A 27,850-nucleotide genomic window follows, 5' to 3' on the forward strand; every position below is an offset into this window, starting at 1 on the left:
TGCGGCGCGATCCATAGATGCATCTATCCTGCCGAGACATTCGGCCCGCTCCACAAGAAAGGAAGACATTTTCTTATGTGCCTCCGGAAGGAGAGTATATTTATTATGAGATAAATTCGGGAGGAAGAACAATTTCTTTTAACAATTAATTGATTTAAACAGAAAATCAAGCATATGAGATTTCCATCCTTTAATATCTTTATCTAACAATTCACAATATATTCGTATATATCAAATTAATATTAATTAATCAGGGAATAAAATTTACACAAGTAATTCATGCTTTGAGTCCTAAACTACCCGAACTTTAGCATTTATAGTAGCTACGCACGGACTCTCATCACCTCGTGCGTACGTAGCCCCCGCAATTAGCAACAATTATTCAATTTAATCCCTATGGGGTAATTTTCCCCTCAAAAGATTAGACAAGAGACTTACCTCCTCTCAAAGTCCACTTTTCGATTATCGCGTCGCGTAAAATTCTCGATTCAATGCCGAAAAATCTGAAACTATCCAAAAAGTATATAAAATAATTAATATATGTTCAATAATTCAAAATTCATCTATTAATTAAATTACTCTATCCAAAATAGTAAAATTCCTAAAATTTACCCCGGGCCCACTTGCCTGAATTCCGGAAATTTTCGGATGAAAACGTTACCCATAATCTCAAGAACTCAAATATATAATTTCTATCAAATTCCATAACCATTTTCATGGTTAAAATCTCATTTTTATAAAAATCTAGGGTTTTCACCTAAACCCTTGATTTTTAAGATTTATTAGTTATAATCTACCTATAATCTATGTATTTAACTCAAGGAGTGTGGAATTAACTTACCTTTCAATTTCTAGTTGAAACCCCCTTTTCAAAAGTTCAGAAATTGCCCGAAAATGGAGGAAAAATGGGCATAAAATGTCTGAGCCCCGACTTTTTAACCATTCTGCCCAAACAGGTTTTTTGCACCTGCGGAAGATGTACCGCACCTGCGACTTTTGCACCTGTGAAAAAGCCTCGTAGGTGCGAGCTTAGCTTGACTGCCCAGTTTCCGCATCTACGCTGTTTTTTTCGCACCTGCGCGTTCGCAGGTGCACCCGAGATTTCGCACCTGCAATGGCAGGCCTCCCTTCCCTTTTCGCTTATGCGCATAAACCTCGCATTTGCGAGAGTCGCACCTGCGGCTGTGCAAGCGCAGGTTCGAACGTACCAGAATCAGAATGCTTTCAGCTCCTCTTTAAAATTCCAACATTGATCCGAGCCTCGTCCGGTTAAAATCATAAAACGTACTCGCTCGAACTCTCGGAATACGTAAAGCAACATCAAATCTAAGAATCATACCCTAAACCAAATTGATTCAAACTTAAGAATTTTAAGTTCTTCAATTTACTTCCAATGTGCCGAAATATACTTAAACTACTCGGAATGACACGAAATTTTGCGTGCATGTCTTAAATCACTATACAGAACTATTCCCAAACTCGGAATTCCAAACGGACTTTAATTACTAAAAATCCTACTCCAAACCAAATTTAAAGAAGTTTAAACCTTCAAATAGTTAATTTTTACTATTAAGCGTCAAAACGCTCACGGGTTATCCAAAACCCGATTCGAACATACGCCCAAGTCCAAAATCATCATACAAACCTATTGGAACCATCAAATCCCGATTCCGGGGTCGTTTTCTCAAAATGTTAACCGAAGTCAAACTTCGCCTTTTAAGACTAACTTAAGGAACCAAGTGTTCCGATTTCAACTCAAACGCTTCCAAATCCCGAACCAACCATCCCCGCAAGTCATAAATTAATAAAAGCATGTTCGGGGAGTTTTATTTTAGGGAACGGGTTTCTAAAAGTCAAAATGACCGGTATGGTCATTACATATTCCTTATCCTATATTGATTATATTTCATGATTTCATACTCATATATATCATGAATTCGTGAATTTATGGAAGAAAAATCAAGATTTTTGTAAAATCTTCCAAAAATAAAAATTTAAGATTTGGAGGTCGAGTTGTTATCAGAATTTGATAAAATTAGTATGGGTGGACTCGTAATTAAATGGGTTGTCAAATTTTGTGAGTTTCGTCAGATTCCGAGACGTGGGCCCCACAGGCGAATTTTGAGTTAAATTTCGGATTTTGGTTGAAAAATTAGTATTTTCATATGGAATTAATTCCTATAATTAGTATTCACTGAATTGAATTAACTTGGTTAGATTTGAGCTATCCGGAGGTCAATTCAAGCAAGAAGGTGATTTTGGAATATCGGCCTAACTTCAAAAAGGTAAGTGTCTTGCTTAACCTCGAGTGGGGGAATTACCCCTTAAGCATCGAGTCTTATGTGCCATTTGTGAAATGTGAAAAGCCGTGTACGCGAGGTGACTAGTACATACTCGGGCTTATATGTGCAAAATTTATTGAGTTAAAGTCTTGGACATATTGTGTAGTAAATTGAATAATCGTTGGTATATATTTAATCATCTAATTGCCATGCCTCAAATCACAATTATTGAACTTGTTTTTATATGAAAATTCGATGTAATTATTCCTTTTATAGTTATGTGATTTCCGTGAGTTTGATGGTTTGATATTTCTTGGAATTTGATTTCATTATGAATTTTTCCTATGCAAATAATTAATTAAGCAAGCTTAAGAAGAAGTGTTAATATAATTATCTAAATTTGGATTAATGAAGGTGTGCCCTATGTTGATTATTTTTCTATCTCTGTTGATTATTTTTCAGATTTTATATACATTGTGGGGAGCCTTGGGCAATTAGTTGTGAAATTAATTGATTTTGTTATATCCTTGGAATCGGTTGTGGCTATTGGTCAAATTGTGATATGAATTGATTTTTGTTACATTGCCGTGATAATATTTCGTGTAAATTGTGTGTTAATTGAGTTATCATTTTGAGGATATAAGGGTAGCATTTCACTGTTGATATTATGTGGGTATAAATGAGGTATTTCGCTGTTGTTATGTGTGTTGGGGTATTATCTGGGCGGAGCGATAAAGGTGGCTATAGGAGCGATAAGGGTGGCTATTGATAATGTCAGAGCGGAGGGATAAATGAGGCTATTATAGGAGTGATAAAGGTGGCTATAGGAGAGATAAGAGTGGCTATTGTCAGGGATGATATGTGATGATGTGGGGTTGTTGCATTGAAAATTTTTATTTGATGTTGTGATTTTCATTGTTTTTATTTTTATATCTTGTGCAATTAGTCTTGTTATTGGTAAATTGGTAATAGTCTGATTTATGTTGAAATTGGGGTCTGTGGCCATTGCCAAGCGGATTATGATATGAAATGTGGGCACGGGGTGCCGTGAGTAAATAATGATGATATTTGCACGTGAATTGTCCGTGCAGTTGTGATATGAAATGAGGGCACGAAGTGCCGGAAAAATATGATGATTTAATTATAGGCACGAAGTGCCGTGGAAATATGAAAGTGGGTTGAGACCCGTATTTATGAAAAATATAAAAATGGGTTGAGACCCATAGTTGTATGATTATGAAATGAAGTGTCACATGGTGACTTTTTAATTGAAAGAATTGTATTCAAAATATTTATTTGGAAGGATTTTTATTTAAAAATATTTATTTGAAAGAATTACATTCGAAAGGTATTTATTTGAAGAAATTATATTTGAGAGAGATTTATTTAAAGGAAGTATATTTGAGAGATATTCATTTGAAGGAATTATATTTGAAAGAGATTTATTCGGAAAAATTATATGTGAAAGATATTTATTAGAAATACTTGATTTAATTGGGTGTACTTATATTTATAAATTGTTGAGCGTTATTAATGGTGTTCTTGTTGCCCTTATTGTTATTTGTTTGCTATTATTTTGTATATCTTATTGCATAGGCTATTAGACTAGTAAGTGTCTTGATTGTATCTCGTCTCTACTCCACTGAGGTTAGTCTTGATACATATTGGGTACCGGCCGTGGTGTACTCATACTACACTTCTGCACATTTTTGTACAGAGCCAGGTATTGGAGCTATCGGACTCGGACAGAGTTAAAGTGTGATCGCAAGGATTCAAGGTAGAGCTGCTTGGTCGTCGTAGTCCCTTGAAGTCTTTTCATTTTATTGTACTATTAATTATTAATCAAACAGTATTGAGTATTCGATCCTTGAGATCATTTCATATATTCAGTTAGAGTTTGTAACCTAGTACTACCAGTCTTGGGAGTTTTTCATAACTGTTTCCGCTGTTGGTTTTCAACACGTGTATTAATTTATATAAAAAAAATGGGTTCGAAATGTAATGAAAATCGGCTTACCTAGTCTTAGAGACTAGGTGTCATCACAACGCCTGTGGTGGAATTTTGGGTCGTGACATCAACTTTACTTTAATTAAATGTCTACACATTTTGCACTCTTAAGTTAGTCGATCGAACTCTATACTAACCAGGCAATGACAAAATATATTTGAATATACATGTACATACATGATGATCAGCTGCATATAATACATAATAAATAGACCCATTAAATTCTACGGTGTGTATATGATTGAAAAATAAATAAAATTTTAAACAAATTTTATTTATTATAAAAGGAGAAATGGGTGCATTGGTAATAAAAAAAAATTATGAATAATTTGTATAGTCTTGTAACTTTAGCATTCACATCAATAGTAATTTTTTAAATTAATAGTGGATCAAGAAGAACAACAAGTGATTTAAATAAAATCAAGAAGTATTTTTAAAAGTTTGCTTATTGTAGGAGTAAATTTGGCCCGATAGTATAACGATAGGGATAAATTTGACCCGATAGTATAACGGAAGTTAAATGCAGACAATATATGAAAGTAGAGGGGTATATTTGGCCCTTTTCCCTGTATTTATAGACACCCTTAGAATGGCAATCCTTGCATAATATGCATGTATTGTTAGTTCTTGCACAAGTAGACCGTGAACTAAACCACCCTTACTTTCATTATAAAAATTAACACTGTGAATTGACTGTATAAGGAAAGTGAAAATGTAGAGCATACTCTCTCTGGCCCATATTAGTTGCTGTGGTTATTAAATATAAGGGAAAATGCATAAGTACCCCTCACCTATTGTCGGATTTTCAACTATACACTCTATCTTTGCGGGAGTTCTATTATTCCCTAAACTTTTTTAAAGTAGAATTATTTACACCCTTAAAGCTTACGTTGCAGAGTATGTGTATTTCACTCCTTGGGAGAGTGAGAAGCAAAAAAAAATAATTTTTAATTTTTTTAATATATTTTTAGTGAGATATATAATTTTTTACTTTTTTTTCTTTTCCTTTTCTTTGTCGTTTCCTTCTTCTCCTACACTTCATCATTCCCGTCAATAACATACAGCACTCGCCGGCGACTTTTATGGTCTTCTTCTTTAATTATTTTGTTTAATCCTCTTTCTCTTTTTCTCCCTCTCAAACACACAAATCACACTTTCATAAAAAAATTATACATATATGAAACAAAGGAAAGGTGTGTAGTTGGAACTCTGGTCTTAGGTTGGGCGTACTTATGCATTTTCCCTTAATATATCTAGTCTAAAATAATTTTCATTTTAGAAAATTACAATATAACTTAATTACTTTTTAACCAATTTTGCCCTAAGCAGTAAATGTTCCGGAAAGTAAAAATATTAACGACATATCATGGAAAAACCTAAAAGTGAAAAGTATTAAATAGGATATAGTAGTCAAAATGTCTTCTTATTAATACCTTTTTAAGAGACGTGTAAAAGAAAAACATAATAACTGCAGTGGATTAGAGGGAGTATATTTAGAAGCAGAAGCGGACCTATGCTATACTGAGAGGGATCATCGGCACCCGTAAAGTTCGGTAAAAACTCTACTATATGTTTTTAGAAAATAGTGATATATTAGTAGTGTGCACCCTATATACAAAACAGATTTTGATTGAATCCAAAAGTGCAACTCCGACCATTAATCTCTGTTTTGAAGGGAAACAATTAGAACATAAGAGCCAAAACAAAAATATAAGCCACCATAATATATAGCCTTATCCACGTATAGCCGTTACCAATCAAAATATGGATAAACTACAAAACATAGAAATGCCAGCAGATTAAACCAGCTGAAACAGAGCAGCACCACTCAACAATGGCGGATTCAGTAACAATTTCACTACTCTCCACTGTTCCAGTTCCCAATCCAGTACTGTCAACAAAATCTGGAGAATCTCAACTAAAATATAATTTTCTTTTTCGAGGAAACCAATGCTCTATTTCTTTGAAAATTGGTACAAAATGTAGTGGAATGAGGTCATCAACAAGATTGTATGCAGGGTTGACGGAGATAGAGCCAGACATTAATGAAGATCCTGTTGATAGATGGAGAACTAATGGCATTGAAATTGTAATGTTTCTCTATTCCTCTTTGATTTATCTATTTATTGTTACAAGCAGCCCGATGCACAAAGCATCATGCATTCTGGTAGGGTTCGGGAAGGGCCGGACCCACACAGACAGTCTACCCTAACTCAAGCATTAGTAGCTGCTTTCACAGGTCGAACCCGTGAAATGTTCATAATTGTTCTATGAATTTGCATATAGGCATGTCATAAAGAAATAGTATTTTCGATTGTTGCAGGAAGATTTTGTGTTTGGAAAGTACGATGATCATCACACCTATTTTGAGAGTGAAGATAAAGGTACATAATCCCATATATACGACACTGTTATTATTTTGAGGACCACCAAAGGATGTGGTGCAGGGGATGAAACTGTTCTTTCCTTAACCAAAGGTCTCGGGTTCGAGCCTGGGTATGGAAAAATTATTGATAGTGAGCGCTTTCCCCGAATGGGGCCCTATGCGGCATGAATCCGAATATAATCGAGCTCCAATGCGGATATCGGACACCGGGTGAAAAACCAAAAAAAGTTATTATTTTGAGGAACAATTTTTTACTACAATATTTGAATGATTAACTTTGTTGGCTTATAGAACTTTCTGTATAATTTGTAAATATGTAAAATTCTATTTCAGAAAACTGAGAAAAATTTATGTCCAAACTAGTAGTTAGGGGAGAAGCAAGATGATTATATATGTACGGGTTCGGCCGAACCTAGTAACTTTAGTCTAAACCCTGGATTTGTGTTATAAAAATTTATTAATTATGTACGGAAATTAAATTCAGAACCAGTACTAACGCCTAATGTCATTATCTTAGAGTTTAGATCCCACAAAGTTCAAATCTTGACTCAGACGCTGCTAGTAGTTAACTTGATCCCAACTTTTAGAAACACTTCGGTATCATTTTAAAGTTCAGACTTCCAGATTATGCAACTTACTGTAGCTGTTTAGCCTAACAAAATATGGTCAATTTAATCTCTTAAAATGAACTGTATCACATACTTAGAAATGTAGGAAATACTTCATTTACTAGTTAAGTTCTCTATTGGCTTTAGTATGACAAAAAAGACTTTGATCTTTATGTTCGATATGATCTCAGCTATCTGATAAGTTAGTCCTATCATCCGTGGAATAAATTCATGATTTGAACTTGCATTGCAGCTACATTTTGGGAATCCATAAAAGAAGATTATGAAGCTGTTGCACCACCAAGAGGATTTCAAGGTATATATAACACATTACCAACCATATGATCGTTAACGTCCGTTTATTTACTCATGCGTTTCACATAATAGTATCTATTTCTTTTCATCTTTACTTGTGTCGGGAGTATATCGGAAACAGTCTCTCTACCTTCTCAAGGTAGGCGTAAGGTTGTGTACACTCTATACTTCTCAGGCCCACTTTGTGGGATTATACTACATTTGTTATTATTGTTGTTGTTGTTGCATTTCACATAATAAAGTTCACCTTGTTTTCTGGTGTTTCCAAAATAGGTATTATTTCATGGCTATTCCTACCAGCAATTGCTGCTGGAATGTACTTCAATGTTCCAGTAAGTCGACGAAATTTGACACTCGAAAACGCCCTTTTCTAGCAAACTAAAGTCTGGTGTTTTCACCTCTTGACATGCAGGGAGAGTACTTATATATTGGAGCAGCTGTGTTTACAATTGTGTTTTGCATTATTGAGATGGACAAACCAAGTGAAGCTCACAATTTTGAGCCTCAGATATATAACATGGAACGAGGAGCTCGAGACAAGTTAATATCGGATTATAACACCATGGATATTTGGGAATTCAATGAGAAATATGGTGATATCTGGGATTTCACTGTTAAGCTTCAAAAGGATGATATCATGAAAAGATAAAAGTACAATGAAATAAATTGTGTTTCGGATCGTCGATTTAGTTGTATAATCAATGTATATATGACATTTCATGTGAATGATATCTTTTTCATAATTAGTTAATGTTTGTAGATTAGAGGAACTAGAGCACGACAGAATTGGTTATGGATTGTTTAATTTCCTTGGCTAGTCAGAGTTCCCTAGTATTTGTGTCGGTGGGCAAAAACAAGTATCAGGTAAAATAGTCGAGGTGCGTGTAAGCTGATTTACACACCACCGTTATTTAAAAAGAAAAAGTTACTCATGGGAGACAATGTACCACTTATTATCGTCTAAATTGGTCATTGTGAGTCTGTAACCCTTGTATCGATCCGTTGACGATCATCTTACCTGTCTCATGCGCTATGCTCTCAACTGGATCACTAGGAAAGTTAGATTCCTTCATTACAAAGATGATTGTGGTAAATGAGGCTTATGAAAAATGTGTATTATTTCCAAGCACCATGGTTGTTCTGTTTTTCATGAGATTCTATATGAATCCTGTGTATCTGAAATAACTTATAAAAGTGAACATATTTCTTACCTTATTGTTTGAGATTTTCATGAGGATACCTAGGACTGTGTATGTGCTCCCCCTTTTATGTTGAGGTTTTCGTTTTAAAATGAAATAGTCTTAAAATGAGGGTGAATGAGAAATGGAGGGAAAATAAAATTTTTGAGTAAAATTTTAAGTTTTCCCTCTTGACAATGAGACATTGTCCCATATTGGAAGAGGAAGAGATTTTTGGTGGGTATATATATAATTGCTCTTCTTGTAGCTCTTAAAGAGTTAAGAAGAAAGCAAGCTTCGTGCCGTCGTCGTCGCTCGCTCGGCTCGGCTTCGGTTACGGATTTGGATTTGGATTTGGATTTGGATTTTGGACCAAACCGCATTTGTAACGGATATTTTTCAATCCGTGTATTGACTATTTGGCAGCCGCCTAATGCTCTTCCCACCATGAATGTGCTTGCTCCACAAACATGAATGTGCTTGCTCCCCAAACAAGCTAATGCTTGCTCTACCATGGAGGGTGGACGTTTGGTCTTCTTCAACACTGGCTGCTATATATATGTGTAGCAGATGTTGAAGAAAGACGCACAACACACAACACACAAGAACAACAAACTGAAAATCGCTCAACAGATTTGGCTATACATTGCACTCCTTCCTCTCAGCATTTTCATACGATTTTCTGAGTTTTTACTCCTTTGTTCTGCATTGTTTTAACTTCAAACAAAGCAACTGTAAGTATGATTTGCTACTGAACTTTGTGTTCGCTGAAACACTGGGGTTTGAAGTACCACTACACCAGTGTGTGATTCATTCTATCCTGGGAGAAAATAATCCATCACCTTGGGTACTAGGAGGGGATTAAATTCCTTAAGAAAACACTGTGAATTCAGTGGGCTCGAATTAATTACTGTTTCATTACGTTAACTTATATTTTATAGAATTATTATTTACAAATACAACAATATTGGCGGGAATAACAATCTTAAGGAATTTAATATTTATTTCTGTATTTGTGTTATTCTTATTATTCTGCAAACTAAAACCTTTGTGGTTTTGTGTACTCCCGTTTTGGAGAGTAAAGCCTTCGTGGCGTTTTATTAGAAGATTAAAATCTACGTAATTTTTACTCCAGTTTGAAAACGTTTATTAAACGTTTGTTTGTGTCATTCTTTTACAGAAAAATGACGACTAAAAGCGAAAATTAAGCTGTTCCGATGGTGACCGCCAACGCATCGACAAGCCGAACACCGGCGTTGGCACCCGCAGAAAAACCCAGAAAATTTTTCGGGATTGATTTCAAGCGCTGGAAGCAGAAGATGTTCTTCTACTTAACTACGTTATGTCTACAGAAGTTCATCAAGGAAGATGTTCCTGATCTGCCAGATAAAACTCCAGATAATGAACGCTTTCTCGTGATTGAAGCGTGGAAGCATTCTGATTTTTTTATGCAAGAATTATATTCTTAGCGGACTTAATGATAATCTGTATAATGTATACAGTAGCGTTGAGACGTCAAAAGAATTGTGGAATGCGCTTGAAAAGAAATGTAAAACTGAAGATACCGGGATAAAGAAATTCGTTGCCGCAAAATTTTTGGACTACAAAATGGTAGATAGTAAGTCTGTTATTACCCAAGTCCAGGAATTGCAAGTGATTATTCATGATCTACTTGCTGAAGGTCTTGTCATCAACGAAGCATTCCAAGTAGCAGCAATGATTGAGAAGTTGCCTCCGTTGTGGAAGGACTTCAAAAATTATTTGAAACACAAACGAAAGGAAATGTCCCTTGAAGATCTCATTGTTCGGTTGAGAATCGAAGAGGACAATAAAGCTGCTGAAAGGAGAGGCCGTGGAAATTCAACAATAATGGGAGCAAATATTGTTGAAGATAACAAAAAGAGGAAGAAGGCTTCTGGTCCGAAATACAACCCAAGCAAGAAGCGGTTCAGTGAAAACTGCTACAACTGTGGAAAAACCGGACACAAATCTACGGAGTGTCGTGCTCCGAAGAAAGACAAGAAAAGGGGTCAAGCAAACATGGTAGTAAACCATGATGATGTTGATAACTTGTGTGCCATGCTTTCTGAATGTAACTTGGTGGGAAATCCTAAACTGTGGTGGTTTGATTCAGGAGCCACTCGCCATGTTTGTGCAGTTAGAGAAGCTTTTGCTACTTATGCTCCTGCTGGACCCGGAGAGACAGTTTATATGGGAAATGCTTCAACAGCAAAAGTTGAAGGATATGGGAAGATATTTCTGAAAATGACTTCTGGCAAGGTCATGACTTTGAACAATGTCCTTCATGTTCCCGAAATGAGAAAGAATTTAGTCTCTACTGGACTTCTTGTTAAGCACGGTTTTAAGTGCGTTTTTGTGTCCAACAAGGTTGTCATTAGTAAGAATGAAATATTTGTAGGAAAAAGGTTACCTCACCGAGGGCCTTTTCAATCTAAATGTAATGGTTGTGGAAAATAATAATAATATTTCAGCTTCTTCTTACTTACTTGAGTCAAATGATTTATGGCATGTACGTTTGGGTCATGTCAATTATAAAACCTTGCGGAAAATAATTAACTTGGAAGTACTGCCCAAGTTTGAATGCGAAAAATCAAAATGTCAAACATGTGTGGAATCTAAGTATGTTAAACATCCTTATAAGTCAGTTGAAAGAAATTCAAATCTTTTAGACTTAATTCACACAGATATTTGTGACATGAAGTCAATACCATCTCGCGGTGGAAAGAAGTATTTCATAACTTTTATTGACGATGGTACTCGATATTGCTATGTTTACCTACTGAATAGTAAAGATGAAGCAATAGACGCATTCAGGCAATACAAAAATGAAGTTGAAACGCAACTTAACAAGAAAGTAAAAATGATAAGAAGTGATAGGGGTGGTGAATATGAATCTCTTTTTGAAGAAATATGTTTAGAATATGAAATTATTCATCAAACAACGGCCCCTTACACGCCCCAATCTAATGGGATTGCGGAAAGAAAGAATCGCACATTAAAGGAGATGATGAATGCGTTGTTGATAAGTTCTGGTTTGCCACAGAACTTGTGGGGGGAAGCCATTCTTACGGCTAATCGAATATTAAATCGAGTGCCCCATAGCAAAACACAATCCATTCCATATGAAAAATGGAAAGGAAGGAAGCCCAACTTGAATTATTTTAAAGTGTGGGGGTGTTTGGCAAAAGTGCAAGTTCCTAAACCCAAAAGGGTAAAGATAGGACCGAAAACCGTTGATTGTGTTTTCATAGGATATGCGACAAATAGTAAAGCATATCGATTTCTGGTTCATAAATCAGAAAATCCTGACATTCATAATAATACGGTTATAAAATCAGATAATACTGAGTTTTTTGAAAATATATATCCGTATAAAAAGGAATGTGCGTCATTTGGTGAAGGATCTAAACGACCTCGGGAAGAAACAAAAGAAAGTACATGTAATCAGGAGAATCCAAGACGTAGTAAACGTCAAAGAACGTCTACTTCATTTGGACCAGATTTTGTGACTTTCTTATTGGAGAATGAGCCTCAAACATTTAAAGAAGCTATGACTTCTTCGGAATCATTGTTTTGGAAAGAGGCAGTCAATAGTGAAATAGAATCCATATTGAACAACCATACATGGGAATTGGTTGATCTTCCTCTTGGAAATAAACCTTTGGGTTCTAAATAGATTTTTAAGAGAAAAATCAAAGATGATGGCACTATTGATAAATTCAAGGCAAGGCTCGTAGTCAAAGGGTATAGACAACGAGAAGGTCTAGACTACTTTGATACATACTCTCCAGTTACAAGAATTACGTCCATACGGATGTTAGTAGCATTAGCTGCAGTGTATGGTCTTGAAATTCATCAAATGGATGTTAAGACGGCCTTCTTAAATGGAGAGTTGGAGGAAGAAATTTACATGGAACAACCTGAAGGGTTTGTGGTTCCAGGTAAAGAAAAGAAGGTATGTAGACTTGTTAAGTCTCTTTACGGACTAAAACAAGCACCCAAACAATGGCATGCGAAATTTGACCAAACAATGTTGTCAAATGGTTTTAAGATAAATGAATGTGATAAATGTGTGTACATTAAAAATGTTCCAAATCACATAGTCATTGTTTGCCTATATGTGGATGATATGCTGATAATGAGTAATGACATTGCCAACATAAATGCTACTAAGCGTATGCTCAATAGCAAGTTTGATATGAAAGACTTGGGAGTTGCTGATTTAATTCTGGGAATTAAGATCCATAAGACTCCTCAAGGTCTGGCATTGTCACAATCTCATTATATTAAGACAGTACTTGAAAAATTCAAGCACTTGGGCTTTAAAGTTGCAAAGACTCCAATTGACGTGAATCTTGCATTAGCAAAGAACAAAGGCCAAAGCATATCACAATTGGATTATGCTCGTGTGTTGGGATGCTTAATGTATATCATGAATTGTACACGATCAGATATAGCTTGTGCTATAAGTAAACTGAGTCGATATATGAGCAATCCAGGCCAATCTCATTGGATGGCAATGAAACGAGTTTTGGGATATTTAGAACATACCCAGAACTTTGAATTGCACTACAGTAAATTTCCTGCGGTGATTGAGGGATACTGTGATGCAAATTGGATCACCGGTTCAACTGATTCTAAGTCCACGAGTGGATATGTATTCACTATTAGTGGAGGAGCGGTATCTTGGAAGTTGTCCAAACAAACATGTATTGCCCGCTCTACAATGGAGGCTGAATTCATAGCCTTAGATAAAGCCGGTGAAGAAGCTGAATAGCTCCGGAATTTCTTGTAAGACATTCCATTTTGGCCCAAACCATTGGCACCAATATGCATACATTGTGATAGTCAAGCGGCAATTGGAAGGGCTGAGAGCGTCATGTATAACGGTAAATCTCGTCATATACGATGAAGACATAAAACCATTAGGCAATTACTCTCTAGAGGAATTATCACGATTGACTATGTAAAGTCAAGTGATAATGTGTCGGATCCACTTACAAAAGGCCTAACTAGAGAGGTAGTTGAGAAATCATCAAGGGGAATGGGGCTATGGCCGAGAACAAGTCATTGTGGCGGTAACTCTACCTAGAAGACTGGAGATCCCAAGATCTAGGTTCAAGGAGATCAAACAAAGTCATTAATGACGGTTCAACATTGTCAAATAAAATTTTAGTCCGTTCTCGTGATGAGACAATGTTCAGTACCAAGGATAAAGCATTAAGGCTTTTTAATGATTTCTAAATTTGATACGGGGTATATCGAATAGTGTATCTACAGGATGACACATTTAGAAATCATCTATGTAAGTGTGAAGTGTTAGCCGCTTTAAGGAGAACTTTGTAAGGCTAGTTCTCTATGCACTTATGAAACCAGGCGGTGTTCATGGCTGAAACGAACACAACAATGAGAACCAAAGACGGTTAAGGGTTGATTGTGTGACTTATGGTTGTCTAGGTATACACCAAAGATCGACGGTTCAAAGATATCAAATCTACCGATTGACCGAGTATATCCGACATAAATTTACTACGGAAAGTTCAAAGGAAAACCTACTAATCCAGATGCGATTAATCCTTACTTGTAAATCACACAGTTTTTTCATGCATACTTCCGTGATATAGCCATTCCCCATTCATGTGGGGGATTGTTGAGGTTTTTGTTTTAAGATGAAACAGTCTTAAAATGAGGGTGAATGGAAAATGGAGGGAAAATGAAATTTTTGAGTAAAATTTTAAGTTTTCCCCTCTTGACAATGAGACATTGTCCCATATTGGAAGAGGAAAAGAATTTTGGTGGGTATATATATAATTGCTCTTCTTGTAGCTCTTAAAGAGTTAAGAAGAAAGCAAGCCTCGTGCCGTCGTCGTCGTCGCTCGCTCGGCTCGGCTTCGGCTACGGCTTCGGCTTCGGCTTCGGCTTCGGATTCGGATTCGGATTCGGATTCGAATTTGGATTTGGATTTGAATTTGGATTTGGTCAAATGATCGATTGATTAATTAATTTTTTGGATAAAATTTATTTGTTAATAGTAAATATTAACGTAAGATTATCCGCATTTATAACGGATATTTTTCAATCCGTGTATTGACCATTTGGCAGCCGTCTAATGCTCTTCCCATCATGAATGTGCTTGCTCCACAAACAAGGTAATGCTTGCTCCACCATTGAGGGTGGACGTTTGGTCTTCTTCAACACTGACTGCTATATATATGTGCAGCGGATGTTGAAGAAAGACACACAACACACAACACACAAGAACAACAAACTAAAAATCGCTCAACAGATTTGGCTATATATTGCACTCCTTCCTCTCAGCATTTTCATACGATTTTCTGAGTTTCTACTCCTTTGTTCTGCATTGTTTTAACTTCAAACAAAGCAACTGTAAGTGTGATTTGCTACCGAACTTTGTGTTCGCTGAAACACTGAGGTTTGAAGTACCGCTACACCAGTGTGTGATTCGTTCTATCCTGGGAGGAAATAATCCATTACCTTGGGTACTAGGAGGGGATTAAATTCCTTAAGGAAATACTGTGAATTCAGTGGGCTCGAATTAATTACTGTTTCATTACGTTAACTTATATTTTGTAGAATTATTATTTATAAATACAGCAATATTGGCGGGAATAATATTTTATTAGTTATATCTTTCGCATGTTCTAGTGATGATTAATGAGTTATTTTTAGGAAAAAGAAAGAATTTCTCAGTGACTTAAAATTCTGAATTTGTCTTTTGCTGAAGGGTAACTGTCAAGTCTGTCTCACCACATGTTGGGCCAAATATTCCTAACCACATGTTGAGCCAAATATAACTAACGAAGACTTACAAGTCAAGAGGAATTAAAAGGTAAAAATAGCACGGGTTAGCCAGTTTTTGGATTGGTAATTGTAAAATAGCCAGTATTTGTAAAGTCATTAAAAAATAGCCACTATTATACTGTAACATGAAAAATTCCAGCATAATATACGGGAGATTGGAGCACATGTGTATGAACTTCCAGCATATTATGCTGGACCAGTATATTATGATAGAGTTTCAGTGTATTTATACTGGAATTCTATTGTAATATACTAGAGTTCCAGCATAATATACTCGAACTCCAATATATTATGCTGGAAGTTCACATGTAAAAAAATCGAACTCCGGTATATTATGCTGGAATATTTTTCGAATTTTGAACAGTATTTTCGTTCAGATTTATCTTTACACAAAAAGTGGCTAAATTTCGATTACTTTTGAAACAGTGATTATTTTTGAATTACTACTTATAAATCTGGCTATTTTTGAATTTCACCCAATTAAAAGATCTTTCCTACTTGTAAGATTAGGTCCATTAACTATGATACTAGTACTGATGAATTTGAAAGTAAGTGAAAAGGTGAAACCAGAAAGTTTGGTATCTATGCGGTATAAATTTCGAACGGAGGGTGTCAATTTACTCCCTTGCCAATGAGTGGCTCCGCCACTGGCTGCAATAGAAATGTCGACATGCTCACTGATTTAATTAATTACCAATCAGCAAAGGTAACAAATGCGCGAGATGAAGCTTGATTGGAGCAAAAATTGTCATGTTCAACTATCCTATGTGCTTTCTTTCATCATGTGCTCTTTTTCTTGTTTGGTGCTTTCATATTTCTAACTCCACTCGTTAGGGGATAGAGCACGACTTTTTTTCTTTGGAAAAAAAATATTACTAATTTTTAATCATCTATCCAAGTTTTGACGGACGTAGTTACTTGAGAGGCAACATTATGCAATAATTTTGGATTAAAACGGCCTAAAGATAACATAGTGCGATACTGTCCATTTTAGGCCAAATCCGTACTTCGAACTAAGTTCTACGTGACTCATCACCACCATTTCGAGATTCACTGTGTGTCGCCCACATTCCGCATTATCAGAGTATTTATCTGCCATCATCATACTCGTCCCGTCGAACCTCAGCTCTGATAGCAATTGTTGGGTTCAACCAGCCCGCAAATACTCTTAACATAGTGTGATATTATTTGCATCGGGCTAGCCCGCATAATTTTTACCAAAAAGCCTCACGCCATTAAAAGATTCTTGCACCTTATATGTAGGTTTCCAGTATTTTCAACTACCACTGTGTAACTTTACTAGCACACGGAACTGCAGTGATCTTGAATAGGGATCCTACAACGATAAATAGAATTCCCATAAAAATACCACTAGATCGAGCATCAGTGATTTCGTATCCGGTCAAAATCTTGGCTAATTGATCGAAGTGGGTAACTCCATTAGACCCATAGATCATGGAACAAATAGGGTGGATAGGCTTAAGCACCATACTGCACGTATAGACGCGAACCCCCCTCGTTACCGTATGTGCGACTCTCACCGCATACGGCACGCACAAAGACTCCTAAATCCATCCCGGGCCCTTTCTTCCACCTTTCCTATCCAAACCTCGATCAAACTTGTATTCCCCAGGCGCTATAAAATGGGGGATCTTTCTTTCGTCTATCGTATGTATTAGCTTGGCTTCGTTCCGAACCAAGGAGGCATTCTGGCGGACGCATGCGTGTAGGAAAGCCGACGACTACATAAGCTAAAAGACTACAACTATAAGACAGGCTGGAAGCGACTCGCTTCTATTATCGTTGGGATTGGTTAGAATAATAGAGATACATGCAATATCCGGACACCATTGTTTAAAAAAAAAGAAGAGAAAGTGACCTTGACTTGTTCAAATGAACTTAGTCAAGACTTTCACTGTAACTGCAGTGATATAGAAACAGACACTTAGCTTTGATGACAAGTCCTTTTGATGACCTCTCCAATACGCCGAGGCACCATTGTCAAGTTTAAAAGTCTTGGTCTTCCAATATATATCCAAGTCATCCACATATTATATTGAGACACGACAATTCATTAAACTGAGGTTTCGTACGGTTTCTCTCAAAGTCCTTTAAAGCAATGGAGTTTGGAATTTGGAATTTGGTATTATAGGATTCTTGACCAAAGTTGGCTTTTGATTTTGGAATTTTTTTTGTCTAATACTGCTTTTATAATAATATGATATTTTTCCATACCTAAAAAAAGTTGAGTTTCTAGTCTAATAAACATTCCAATCATAAAGAAGCCAAACCCTCTTAATTTTCTAATATTTCCACTGTTGTGATATTTTTATATATACTTATACTACTTTATTAGAAAATGATGTGTCTAAAAGGCTGATAACAAGTCCAAACATGTGAAAACATTTTGCAGTCTAATAATATGCAGAAAACAACAAAAGATAAATAAGAGTATTTTCTGCAATAAGGTTGACCAAAAAGTCTTCTATGTGGGACCGTCAAATTGGAAAACCTACATTTTCCATCAATGTTCCAGACAAGACCATATGAGAAATTAAACAACAAACACCAATCAAATGAAAAAAAAACCTATCTCCCATTAATGGTCAAAAACCAAGACTATAAGAAAAACACAAGAATTTCGTATATATAAACTTCTTAGCTCCATTATTTTTTTTAACACACCTTTCTCCACACGACAAAAAACAAACCAAGAGAGCCAAAGTTAAAAATTTTGGACTTGCTAAATTAGGCTGCAATGCGATAACGATGCACATTGTAGGAACTCAGGGCTACATTGCCCCCCGAGTACCTCACGAACTCAGGGCTACATTGCCCCCCGAGTATCTCACCGATGGTATTGTATCGACTAAAATGGATGTTTTCTCATTCGGGGTTGTGTTGCTCGAGCTTATGTCAGGGAGAGAAGCTATCGACGATGAAGGGAAAGTTTTGTGGGCTAAAGTTGGCGAAATCTTGGAAGGGAGTGAAGAGAGAAAAGTGAAGAAATTGCAAGAATGGATGGATGATAGTCTTCTTAGAGAGGAATGTACAATGGAGAGTGTTATGAATGTAATGTCTGTGGCCATTTCTTGTTTGAATAAAGATCCTTCAAAAAGGCCAAGTATGGTGGAAATTGTCTATGCCTTGTCTAAAAGTATTGATTTGTTTTCTGATATATCAGAGGAGGGATTATCTCCAAGGCAAGTCAAAGCAAGCACTATCAGAAAAATGCTATTTTCTGACTACAAATTACGACTACAAAATAGTAGTCGTAATTTTCTGACTATAATAGTCGAAAAATTATAATTATTATTTTTATTTTGTAGGCGACTGCCATTTCGACTATAATAGTCATAAAATTTAGCGCAAAATACCGGGAATTAATTTTTCCGACCACTATAGTCGGGAGAAAGTCAATAAAAAAGTTTGAACAATCTTCCGATTACAGTAGTCGTAACTTCTAAAAAATTAATTTTTATTTTTCCGACTACAGTAGTCGGACAATGCACAAATTTCATGGTCACAATTTTAATTAAATAATCGACTAAAGATGCCCACCACTATAATCAAAAAATAAGTCAACAAATTGTTTACCAAAATAAAAAAGAAATTTCCGACTACGGTAGTCAGAAAAAATAAAATAATTGCACAACTAGGTTTTATTTCGCTCATCTCCTCTCTTTTTCAGTCCCCTCTCTCTCTCACCGCCTAACGCTGCTCTCAACCACTCCACCACTCCACTGCCAGTCACTCCACTTCAGTAAGTTGACCGTTCTTTCGCCGGATTAGGCGAAGCTTCTCTCTCTTTCTTCAATTAGCAAAACCATTCTCTAAACATTATTATAAACCATCATACTTAAGTAATCCGATCTCTTTTTCTTAAATTAAAGTTCAAAGACTACCTCTAAACTTGAGAAATCCAAGTGAAGGAGACTGATTCTTGCTCCTCCAAGGAAGCTACTGCCAATTTTCGCCCTTTGAAGAGCTTGATTTAGGTAACAAATTTTCTCTTAAATGTCTACATTGTATCTATTAGTGTCAACTTAATTTGAAGATCCAATGCTTATCTAAGCGATTCTGCTTCATTGAGACATTTATTTCTATTGGCATGAACTAGCTTACGAACTATGTACTTTCTGTTTAACATGAATGCTGGTTGTTTTTGGTTATGATTTACAAATTGCTCAGTTATGTTCATTTATCTTTCTGTTATGATTTATAGCCCACGCGTTTAACACCAACTTTTTTCTCCTTCATTTGTCAAATGGTCTGTTGAGAAAAACTTAATATAGACCATAGATATGTATGTGAAAAACTCTTGAAAGAGGGATAGCTATCAAGGATATTGAAAGAGCTTTTCCCAAATGTAAAAACTATGTCTTCAGTTGGCACGAACTCTGGCTCTAACCTTAATTTTATTCGCACACCAAATATAAATTATTCTCCCGATTTTTATATTAGTCAACAAGGTAGCTCCTCAGCACTGTCTACTTCATTGACTCCAGTTGTATCTTCGTCATCAAGCACACCTAGCGTATCTAGGTTAAATATTGGAGTCTCTAGACCACCAACATCACCATCCATTGGTAGTGCTATACTAGTAGCTTCTCGGGGTCGAAGTGATAGAGAGACTCCACAATATGATGTATATAGTAGGCTGATTATCGTTCCGGATGAGCATGATGGATAAAATCAAGAGAAGGATGGGTTGATACACGTGCATCAGAACAATATGTAAGATCATAACTTTAAGACTATTTTCACTTTGATATTAATTTATTTATATAACCTTTATTACTTTTATTTCAGGATGGATATCATAGAATCTTGGATGAATGGTGTCAAACGTAGCCTACTTCTGATGATGGTACCCCAATCCAACCGTCATCCGATGATATGACTTCAATATGGATGGATGTGGCAGGTGGTGTATCCAAAGAAAGAGTTTACGGGCTTGGAGTACAACAACCTTCCTCTTTTCGTCCATCGCCATTATTTTCGGATGCTCCTGCTGCGCAAAATTAGGAAGAAATGGAAGCAATGTGAAAGCAAATTGAGTTGCTAGAGTGGATAAATAGATGAAAAACACATGCCTCACTCTTATAACGATGAAGAGACTGAATCTGATGCGTAGTAGTGGTTTATAGTTGATTATTATTCTTGGATGTTTAGATTTTATATTTAGACTTTCTGGTAGATTTGGATGATATGGTATATATGTTTAGACTTTATTATATTAGTGTCGATGTGTATTAGCTACTTAGACTTGATATTGAATATTTAGACTTTCATTAATGTTTTGGCTTGATATTATGGTATTTGAGTGTTTGTTTGTTGAAGTTGAAATTTGTTGGTTTGATTATTAGGTTGTTTAGTTGGAATTGGTTGTGCAGTTGGAATTGGTTGGTTATAGTATTGGTCATTTGATAGGTGGTGTGCTAATAAAATGGCAGTATTCTGCCAAAAATCAACACAATTTTCCGACTATTGTAGTAAAAAAATGTGCCTAGAATAATGCATTTTTCAACTACTGTAGTCGGAAAATAAAATAAAAATACCTAAAAAGTAATTATTATTTATATGACATTCCGACTACAGTAGTCGAAAATATATTTTAAAATAAATAATAATTTTTTTAATTTTCCGACTACTTCAGTCGGAAAATAGCTCCATTTTTGAATTTTTGGCGAAAAAACTTTTCCGACCTACATTTTTTCGTCTACTCTAAATCAATCGGAAAGTAGTCGAAATAGGTACTTTTCCGACTACTTTCCGACTATTTTGGTAGTCGAAAAATAGCGAATTTCTAGTAGTGAAGATAGACTACAAGTTATGGTCTCAGGAGGACCCGCCGTGTCGGATCCTCCACAATTGTACTACTTTTGAAAGATCCGGCACATGCCTAGAGACTCTTTTGGAAAGCTTGAGCAATACAACTTGGTACTTCAGTGTTGTAATGTCTATATTCGAACATTGGCTCGAGGTATTTTCTCTAGTAATACAGAGTTTATATATGTAGTGCATATTATGTGAAGTAGTATTTTGTATTTTTGAGGTTTTTACTTTACTTGAATTTTGCTTCTATGTGTAATAACTCTTATATTAGTAGTAATTTTCTTTTATGTTTCTAGCCGTAGTAGAAAATCCTTTTGAAATATGTATTCAGAGGTGCTGATATCTTCGAGTGTGAGAATAAATAAGATCCTCGTAGAGCTTGTTTTTTGTTGCAAAATGTTGAAAAAGGGAAGGAGAAATTAGTTCAATGTAGGTGTGACATTGTTTTGAAATATACTCCTTTCGCGCGTGTGAACTATTTTCAGTTGCCCAGACTTTTTATTTTCGGTGTCGCATCCGTATCCATACGACATGGATGTAGATGTGGATATAGGATCCGTACTAAATCTGGTCAATCGATTTTAGATACTTTGACCAAAATCAATGGAAAAATTCGGGACAAATATAGTGATTTCTGAAATCAAAACAAAAGTTAGGGTGAAGTTGAAAAAAATAGAATACCTTGTAAGTAGAAATTTATATGTTAGTCTTTTTCTTTTGTCTCCATCTTCGTTATAGCCGTCATTTAAGTTGTCACATAATGTCTCATTATTTAGTCATATTTTTATAATTCGATTTTAAAATATTTGAATTATTTTTAACCGAATTTTTGTACTCATATCTGTACCTCTCAATCCTAAAGTTAGATCATGAAAGATCTGATTTCTAGATCCGTACCTGTATCAAATTCCAGCACTCAATCCGAGCAACTTAGGAACTAATACAAGATATTGTCTACCTCTATCCTATGTTTATCATGTGTAAGATAGAAAACAAAAGACAAAACTTGACAGCTAATCCTATTTATACCTCGTTACCAAATAAAAATAACGATTTATCAAGTTCTTTTCTAAATTATGGATACGTGTTAACCATCAAGTCAAAAGATTAAAGAAGAAGTACCTTAATATCTGCCAGGTTTTAGGAAAACCCTATAACAAAAACGAATTATATATAACAACAATAATTACACATAATCTCTCCGATTCAACTAATTCAACTCTTGTCTCGTGAAATTTATCAGTATTATAAGATGAGCAACATAAATCATATGCACATCTACACACTTTGTGACAAAAATAGTCAATATTTATTACCTAACACTTATTAATCTTCTAACATCTGTCAAAGTTAGTACCTCCTCTGCTCTATTTTATATGACTCTTTCACTTAAAACATTTCATAAAAAAATCATGATATGTTTAAGATCATAAATGTACTAGTTATAATAAATTTTTTATTCTTAAATTTCATGCTTAGTCAAAATACTAGTCTGTAAAATAAAACGAAGGGGGTAGTAATTACTAAAGAATTTATTATGTTATTGTGTACATTTTCTTATAGAGGGTTCATGATTACGTCATTACCTATTGTAAGAATAATGAGCACTTTGCCCGTTTACAAAACTATAGGGGCAAATATAAATACTACAAATAAATCCAGGGGGCACCCGCAAAAAAAAAAAAACCCATCCAAAAAAAATCATGCTGGTCTAGAATTTATATGCAGGTCTATATGAGAAATAACTTTGTGGTCGAGCCCTTTGTAGACTATGCTTAAATGATTGAAGTTTCCTAATATGAAATCTAAATGCATGTCCAAATTTATAGCCAGTAAATTTGTCCGAAGCACTAAGTCCATAATCTTTATTTAGACAATTTTAATACTCCTCGCCTACGAGGAAAGCATATTGGCGTGAACAAATAATTTTTTTTCTAATTGAAGCATATCATCTGATTATAAGATGGTAGAACATTGTTGAAGGATGGTATTGCATGCAATATTCTGTTTAATTTCTCTTTATGTTTGAAGTCTAATTAGTTGCATGACTCATACGTGGTAACTATGATTTGGATTATGTTTCTGTAAGAAGAACATGGTCTCTTGTCAATGAGGGGTCGTTGGCCTAAGTAAGTTTGTTTTGATGATTGACAAAGGAACACATGCATGAATCAGGTCCATGGACAGTGTATACAGGTGACAGGCAGAATCAAGTAAAAGACATGTACGTGAAAATGATAAGTATAAGTGGTTATTTCTGATAATCCCTGAACGAAAATGTTGCATATTTGATAAGGAGCAAGACTCCTTACTTGAAGAGAACTCTATCCAAGATAAGGAAAAAGTTAGAAGTTGAAGATAACTAGAACTGCATTAGACTTCTAGTTAATCTTTATTTACTAACTCTCTATATATCAGTTGTGTTCTCTTTTACAGGTGATGCACACATACTGAAGTTAAGCACGAATTGAGAGCAAAATAGCAAGGCATTTTGTGAGCAATTCCTGTGAGATTTAAGAGTGCGATCCTGAAGCTACACAAACCAGATTGAAGAACCAGCTCCATAAAGAATTTTATGTGTCTTTCTTTATTTCTAGTTCAAAGTGTAGTAGGCGTTTTGAGTTGTACCTTTCAGCTTTCTAAGAAGCAAATTGTACTAGGTACTTGAGTTGTATCTTTCAAGTTAGAGTTAACTTGAATTAGTTGCAACAGCCTGTGGCGTGTTGCTATAAGGGTTAGAGTTAATCCATAGGTTTGCAAGATATTGTAAACTCTAGTTGTATTGTTCAAGTTAGAGTTAACTTGAAGCAGTCGCAACAGCCTGTGGCTGATTTCTACAAGGATTAGAGGTAATCCTTAGGTTTGCAAGAGTTTGTAAACTTTGTTGTTGACTCAGAGTTGTAGTAAAGTGTTTGGAGAAAATCCTACTGGTAGTAGGTCGTGGTTTTTTTACCTTTTGAGCCGGGTATTTTCCACGTAAAAATCCTTGTATTCTTTACTTTCTGCATTATTTATTCCGTAACTGTAGTATAAGGAATGCATAAAAGAACCAGGTCCTTCGATAATCCAGTGCACGCAAAAATCAGGCACCGCACATGACACGACCTAAAATATATTAAAGGTCGTGATGACGCCTAACACCGTTGTCAGACAAGCTAATAATAATTGATTGCCTTAGTTACTCATTTTAGTATTTTTAAAATCATAATTTCCTTCAATTAAATAATAAGAGATAACGTTTACAGAGTAAATGGACATGTTTTCACAACTACAATACTGAACAACCCATAAGTACCCCCAAAACTCGGTGCCACAAGTGCATGAGCCTCAACTAGGAAGTAAAATAAAATACAACATCTGTCCGAAATATAAATTAGATAAGAAAAATATAAATAACTCTGAAGGAGACTCTGCTGGCCGCGGGTCACAACAAGAGATTCAGCTCACCTAAGCCCCCGTAATAACCTCGCCTGTGCGTTCACAAGACCACTAGACATATATGTACATGCACAAAAATGTGCAGCAAGTGTAGTACGAGTACGTAAATCAACGTGTACCCAATAAATATCAGGTCTAACCTCGAAGAAGTAGTGACGAGAGGTCGACTCCGACACTTATTATGTGCTAACAATAAAATACCGATGTAATAATTTAAGCATGAATTTTCATAATATAGCCGAAAACTCAATAACCAAAAATAATAAATAATCCTCTTACTAGTAGAAATTTCCAAATCTCATTTTCGTCATTTAAAAATTTATATCTCAAGCCAATGAAGCAATATCAAATATTATTAGTTCCAAAGAGTTATCATGCTCAAGTCATGCCGAGGTCGTACTACCCGATCCAACATATATATTTAAACTGTACACTGCCGAGAGTCGAACGACGCAACCCATAGATGCATCTATTAACATGCCGAGGCGAACGGCCCGCTCCCATGAGAGTAGTGAAAATTTACCCCGCTCGCAGAATATAGTTGCGACGCGGTTGAACATAGATTTTTCAAGTTATTATAATATTCCTCAATTCTTTTCAAAGTACGAAAATCAAATGAAAACTTTCAAATTTCGAAATCCTCAATTTCAACTCTTTTCAAGCCAATTAATAAGCATACTCAAATCTCAATTCTTTTCAATGCAAATAATAAACATAATCAAATAACGGTATCAACAAGGAATGGTGTAAACCTAAACTACCCGAACATGAGCATAATTAGTATCTACGCACGGACTCTCGTCACCTCGTGCATACGTAGCCCCCACAAATAAGAGCACATATGAATTCAATTCATCTATGGGGTTAATTTCCCTCTTACAAGATTAGAAAGGAGACTTACCTCGCTCCGAAATTCGATAACCGGTTTTCAAGCCTTTCCAACAACTCAAAGCGATGCCCAACGCTCCAAAACTAGTCAATAAATGTGCAAATCCATAATTATATACTCTAATGTTCATTATAATTCAATTTACATTAATTTTCAGTTCCGCTCGAAAAGTCGATAAAAATTACCATCGGGCCCACATGCCCGGATTTCGAAAATATTCGGAGATAGTCACTATTCATAACATTACAAACTCAAATATATAATTTATTCTCAATTTAATGCCCAAATTCGTGGTCAAAATCTAAAAATACCAAATTCTAGGTTTTGTTTTTATTTTTCAAAATTCTAAATTTCTACAAATTTCCATATTTAAATTCATATACAAACCAAGTATTTAACTCACAACTAGTAGAAATCACTTACCTCTTGATTGATTGTGAAAATGGTGCTCCAAAATCGCTCCTAGGCCGACTCCCATGGAGGAAATGAGATAAAAATGAGCCAAAACCCGATTTCTTGCAACTTATACACTACCTAGGTGACCTTCGCACCTGCGCTCACTGGACTGCTTCTGCGGTTCCGTAGGTGCGCAAACAATTCCGTATCTGTGGAGGTCCCCCAGTTGCCAGCCCGCTTCTGCGCCAATTGCACCGCAGGTGCGCATGCACTTCTGCGCCCAAATGGACCGCACCTGCGGACTTCGCTTCGGCGGCTAATGGTCCGCACCTGCGGACTTCTCTTTTGCGACCCTCTAGCCACTTTTGCGGCTCCGCACCTACGGCCAAAACCTCGCAGGTGCAGTTACACTAGATGACAGCAACTCCAGCATTCCTCCAAGCACAAACTCGATCCGTTTACCATCCGAAATCCACCCGAGGCCCTCGGGACCTCAACTAAATATACCAACATGTCCCAAAACAAATTACGAACTTAGTCGACACCTCAAATCATGCCCGACAACATCGAAACTATGAATCACCTTCCAATTCAAACTTAATGAACTCAAAATTTCAAACTTCTACAATCGATGCCGAAACCTATCAAATCACGTCCGATTGACCTCAAATTTTGCACACAAGTTATAATTGACATTACGAGTCTACTCCAACTTCTGAAATCGGAATATGACCCCGATATCAGAAAGTCCACTCCCCGTCAAATTTCTCATAATTTTCCAAATTTCCAACTTTCGCGAAATGATCCCAAAATGACCTACAGACCTCCAAATCCAATTCCGGACGCGCTCCTAAGGCCAGAATCATTATGATGAGCTATTCTAAACCCGAAATACCAAACGGACATCGATAATTTGAAATGCACTTCTACCCAAATTTATGAAATTCTTCCAAATGCCAACTTTCCACAATAGGCGCCGAAACGCTCCAGGGTCATCCAAAACCCGATCCGGACATACGCCCAAGTCCAAAATCATCATATGAACCTGTTGGGACCTTCAAATCCCGATTCCAAGGTCGTTTACTGAAAAAGCAACCCTTAGCCAACTCCTCCAACTTAAAGCTTCTGAAATTAGAATTTTCTCTCCAAATCAACTCTGAACTTTTCGAATTTTAATTCCGACCACACATATAAGTCATAATACCTGAAGTGCAGCTACTCATGGCCTCAAACCGGTGAATGACGCACTAGAGCTCAAAACGACGGTCGAGGCATTTTATTCTCTCCTACTTAAACATACGTTCGTCCTCGAACGTGCTAAGAAATACTCTGGAGTTGTCCGAAATCATTGTTTAACACCTCGTGCACCTACCCATGTTACCACAACCCAGTTGAGCACATTAGCTTGAGCCAGTCTGAAGATCCTCCCTTTTATTTAGTCAAATAAGCCTTAGAGCCAAATTCCAACATTCGGAGGTCTCCACCAGGCATGTTTCCAACATCCGAACACCGTATGAATCACTACACAATGCACCAATACAAGAATGCATACCTTTATTGAATTCACACCATGCACTGCATAATTCACATGACTATAATAACATCCTCCGATAACAATAGTCGAAATTGCATGAATCTGATGCCCACAACATACCTCATGACACATATA

The 27,850-nt window shown here is 36.0% G+C and overlaps 2 protein-coding genes and 1 long non-coding RNA gene across 3 annotated transcripts; all 3 read left to right on the top strand.

The window, feature by feature from the left end:
• Positions 1-6,038: 6,038 nt before the first annotated feature.
• On the top strand, positions 6,039-8,345 carry LOC104098138 (photosynthetic NDH subunit of subcomplex B 5, chloroplastic-like). Its single transcript, XM_070186220.1, has 5 exons — positions 6,039-6,379; positions 6,614-6,674; positions 7,538-7,600; positions 7,873-7,931; positions 8,012-8,345. The coding sequence occupies exons 1-5, from the start codon at positions 6,125-6,127 to the stop codon at positions 8,246-8,248; spliced, it is 675 nt and encodes a 224-aa protein (XP_070042321.1). The 5' UTR covers positions 6,039-6,124; the 3' UTR covers positions 8,249-8,345.
• Positions 8,346-18,494: 10,149 nt separating this feature from the next.
• LOC138898402 (probable receptor-like protein kinase At1g33260) lies at positions 18,495-18,929 on the top strand. Its single transcript, XM_070184465.1, has one exon. The coding sequence runs from the start codon at positions 18,495-18,497 to the stop codon at positions 18,927-18,929; it is 435 nt and encodes a 144-aa protein (XP_070040566.1).
• An 8-nt stretch (positions 18,930-18,937) lies between these two features.
• On the top strand, positions 18,938-20,941 carry LOC138899604 (uncharacterized). The gene is made up of 2 exons (XR_011411338.1): positions 18,938-20,357; positions 20,433-20,941. It is a non-coding gene; the product is annotated as an uncharacterized lncRNA (long non-coding RNA).
• The last annotated feature ends 6,909 nt before the right edge of the window (positions 20,942-27,850 follow it).

This window comes from Nicotiana tomentosiformis, chromosome 9, assembly GCF_000390325.3.
Source record: "Nicotiana tomentosiformis chromosome 9, ASM39032v3, whole genome shotgun sequence".
Taxonomy (NCBI): domain Eukaryota; kingdom Viridiplantae; phylum Streptophyta; class Magnoliopsida; order Solanales; family Solanaceae; genus Nicotiana; species Nicotiana tomentosiformis.